General features: G+C 40.2%; 1 protein-coding gene across 4 annotated transcripts in view; it reads left to right on the top strand.

Moving 5' to 3' along the window:
* The window catches only part of lrch1 (leucine-rich repeats and calponin homology (CH) domain containing 1), a 132,836-nt gene that overhangs the window by 88,439 nt on the left and 40,087 nt on the right, over positions 1-4,310 (top strand). The window contains exons 14-15 of one of the 4 annotated variants that reach the window (XM_014027490.1): positions 3,201-3,273; positions 3,917-4,030. In XM_014027490.1, coding sequence (XP_013882944.1) covers positions 3,201-3,273; positions 3,917-4,030 — 187 coding nt within the window. Of the gene's footprint in view, positions 1-3,200; positions 3,274-3,916; positions 4,261-4,310 lie in introns of those variants that run through there. The other 3 variants (XM_014027491.1, XM_014027493.1, XM_014027492.1) reach the window with 3 other exon arrangements.

Here is a 4,310-nt window from a genome sequence, read left to right as displayed (position 1 = left end):
CGTTTACACAAAAAGATCGGATTTTTTTCAAAAAATCGGAACTGAGCATTAAGACCTGCAGTGTGAACGTAGCACATCTCACATTACAGAGGTTAATGTTAAAAATGTATACCTCCAAATATTTTTCTTACTCACTTAGAGCTGACTTCTTTAAGATTTATTTCTGGTGTTATCTACCTGCAGCAGTATATTTTCCTTTTTTCCCCCCGCATTTAGTTTTAAGTCTTTAGCTAAGTGGAAWGAACACAGTAAGTCTGCAGGAAAAGGAAACACTTGCAGTGTAACTGTTTGATGCGTTTTGTAGCAGCACATGGAGGAAGCTGGCTATGAGTTCCAGAAGAAAAGACAGATGATTCTAGAGAAAGCCCACTTACAGGCCCAGCTTGCATTCCAGCAGCATGAATGGGACATGTCACTCAAGGTAAAGGTAGCAGCAGACCTGGGGGTAAAGGCGCCCCGTCATCACCAGTCTGTCTGCTATTTTAATATGAGGCTGAGCTTTTCATTTTTCATCTGGCAGCTTTTGTTACTAATGTGAAACAGATGGAACATTTCTCTGTGTTTCTGCACATGGTTCAGTGGTTCACCTGTCTTCAGTTGGGTAGAGTTGGAGATAATGAAGCTATTGTCAGTGAACAGTGGAGGAACTATCTAGAGAACTTCTCCAAATCTCCTAGTTGGTGGCTCAGCTGCAGCGACATGTTGATCAGATAAATACCACTGCATTCATAAACCATTTTTTGTCCAAAGTCTTAAGGTCTACCWCTGTGTTTACAGGTTAATGAAACTGATGAAAACAGTGGATGTGGTGGAAAACTTCTTTCTCTGAACCATCAGTTTACTGACCTGTTAAACACAGGACTGTGTGTTTGTGTGTGTTCATGTTTTTTTTTTTTTTACCTGGTGGGGGCAATTTTTGACCACTTAGTTCCCCGGTACATACAGCCTTTTGAGGACCCACTGTTTCTAATGGGGACAAAAGCCTGATCCCCATCAGGGAAAATACCGAGGGTGGGTCAGAGGTTAGGACTAAGGTGTGATGGGTGGGTCAGAGGTTAGGACTAAGGTGTGATTTGAGTTTAGGTTAGGCTTAGGGTAAGGAGTTGAGGTTAGGCTATAGACATGACCCATAAAGGAGTGGAAGTCAATGCAAAGTTTCCATGAGGATAGAAGAACGCATGTGTGTGTGCGTGCGTGCGTGTGTGTGTGTGTGTACTTGTTTCTGCAACAGAATGAGGACCAACAGAATGTTTTAACCAACAAAGTGAGGTCATTTTGGGGAAGTGAGAATGTTTTTCCAATCCTCCACTAGTTAGGTTTAGCAGTATATTGGGAATTAAATTTTGGTTCAGGTTAGGGTTAGGAATAGACTAGTAATGGTTAGGGTTAAAGAAAATGTCTGGTTTATGTATACAGTTAGGTCCATATATATTTGGACACTGACACAAATTTTGTATTTTTACCTGTTTACTGAAACATATTCAAGTTATAGTTATATAATGTACATGGACATTCAGCTTTCATTTGAGGGTATCCACATTTAAACTGGATAAAGGGTTTAGGAGTTTCAGCTCCTTAACATGTGCCACCCTGTTTTTAAAGGGACCAAAAGTAATTGGACAATTGACTCCAAGGCTATTTCATGGGCAGGTGTGGGCAATCCCTTCATTATGTCATTCTCAATTAAGCWGATAAAAGGMCCGGAGTTGATTTGAGGTGTGATGCTTGCATTTGGAAGGTTTTGCTGTGAAGTAAACATCAAAGGAGCTCTCCATGCAGGTGAAACAAGCCTTCCTTAAGCTGCAAAAACAGAAAAAACCCAACCGAGAAATTGCTAAAATATTAGGAGTGGCAAAATCTACAGTTTGATACATCCTTAGAAAGAAAGAAAGCAATGGTGAACTCATCAATGCAAAAAGACCCGGGCGCTCACAGAAGACAACAGTGGTGGATGATATCAGAATAATYTCCATGGTGAAGAGAAACCCCTTCAYGACAGCCAACCAAGYGAACAACWCTCTCCAGGAGTTAGAAGTATCARTATCCAAAWCTACCATAAAGAGAAGACTGTATGAAAGTAAGTACAGAGGGTTCACTGCACCCTGAAAGCCGCTCATAAGCATCAAGAATAAAAAGRCTAGACTGGACTTTGCTAAAAAAAAACCTTTTAAAAAGGCCAGCACAGTTCTGGAAGAACATTCTTTGGACAGATGAAACCAAGATCAACCTCTACCAGAATGATGGAAAGAGAAAAGTATGGTGAAGGCGTGGTACAGCTCACGATCCAAAGCACCACATCATCTGTAGTGTGTATCATCTGGCAGTGTGATGGCTTGGGCATGCATTTGTGACCCAGTGGCACTGGGTCACTAGTGTTTATTGATGATGTGATACAGGACAGAAGCAGCTGGATGAATTCCGAGGTATTCAGAGCCAAACTGTGTGCWCAGATCCAGCTAAATGCAGCCAAACTAATTGGTTGTTGTTTCATATAACAGATGTACAATGACCCAAAATATAAAGCCAAAGCAACCCAGGAGTTTATTAAAGCAAAGAAGWGGAATATTCTTGAATGGCCAAGTCAGACACCTGATCTCAACAAAATTGAGCAGCATTTCACTTGTTGAAGACTAAACTTCAGACAGAAAGGCACACAAACAAACAGCAACTGAAAATAGCTGCAATGAAGGCCTGAGAAAACACAGCGTCTGGTGATGTCMATGAGTTCGACTTCAGGCAGTCATTGCCAACAAAGTGTTTTCAACCAACCACTAGAAATGAACATTTTATTTACAATTATTTAATCTGTCCAATTACTTTTGAGCATCTGAAATGAAGGGATTGTGTTTAAAAGWTGCTTTAGTTCCTCACATTTTTATGCAATTATTTTGTTCAACCYGCTGAATTAAAGTTWAAATCTGAGCTTCAGCTGCATCTGAATTTTGTTTAAAATTCATTGTGGTAATGTCTAGAATCAAAATTAGRAMAATSTTGTCTCTGTCCAAATATATATGGACCTAACTGTAAATGCTGTTACAAAAATGAATGGAAATCGATACAATGTCCTCGGTTTGTTGCAAGTACAACAAAGTGTGTTTGTGTGTTCTGGGCTATTGATGTCTATCTGTTCATTCTAACCATAATCCAGCATCAGCTCAGTGAATAGATCAAATGAACTTACGGCTTTTGTGTTGTCACAGAGAGATGACAGATCTCCAACCAGCGGACCTCCATCTTTCTCCAGCTCACCCTTTGGACTGAAACCACGGTCAGGTGAGTTATAAAATCGTTATAYCAGGCTCTTGAAGTATTAGGTCTGGGCAAAAGAGGACTATCTATGTCAGGCTGCTGGTGTTCATCTCATTTGGACACATTGGTTTGATAACTTCAGGATTAATGTAAATGAGACCCAAACAAGCAGGTTTATGGTCACTGCTTGTCTGCTTTATTAGGAAAATTTATAATAAACTTCAGCATTGATCTTTTTTATATACAGTACTTTTTTTGCTAGCAGTTACCGGTGTGTTGCTAACAACTAATCAGGCTAACATGAAGCTAACAGCATGTCAGGGTGATATTACTGAAATGCCACTAATCTGGATTTTTTTTGTGCTCTTTATGTTTTGTCTTGGCATCTTGTTTGATTCCTCCTGTTCATGTTTTCCTTTTTTCTGATTTTCCTGCATGACTTTGATGTTAAATTCACAAACTYACTGAATTTGACCCTCCTGGACTATTTGAATCAATACATGTGGCATTGATTCTGACCTACTTTTTTCAAACGTTCTCCTGGTGATTTTGGTGGGGTTTTTGTGGGGTGTGTTTGTGGAATGAATTTGTATTTGGCACGACTTCCACCTTTTCCTGCAMCACACACGGCTCCACCATCACTTCCTATAATCATATCCTGTTGTAGCCCCACCCTCACTGCCGTGCTCACCCCCTACTTCCTGTCTAGACCCCTCCCTCCTCTCACAGGCCTCTTCCCTACATAAAGTCACACATCGTAGCCATGGCGACGGAGGCACAGGTGAGCCACCTTTTCTGTTACYGGTCAGTCGACCAACACCTGGACGGTTGAGTCTTTAACACTTCACCAGGGTTAATGTCAAGACTTTTACTGAGAAATAAAGCTGAAACTGTGAGTTTTATTGTTTTGGTCTTAAAATGGACAAACATCTTTCAATCTGGATCATTGTAAACTCATTTCCTATCTCTCCTTTCTTTGTTCTTTTTGTTCACTCATCTATGGAGGACCTAAACTGTCATAGTTGGAAATAAATGTAGAAATATTTAAATGGCTTGAAAAA

This window comes from Austrofundulus limnaeus, unplaced genomic scaffold, assembly GCF_001266775.1.
Source record: "Austrofundulus limnaeus strain Quisiro unplaced genomic scaffold, Austrofundulus_limnaeus-1.0 Scaffold653, whole genome shotgun sequence".
Taxonomy (NCBI): domain Eukaryota; kingdom Metazoa; phylum Chordata; class Actinopteri; order Cyprinodontiformes; family Rivulidae; genus Austrofundulus; species Austrofundulus limnaeus.
This window is presented reverse-complemented; position numbering and strand designations above follow the sequence as displayed.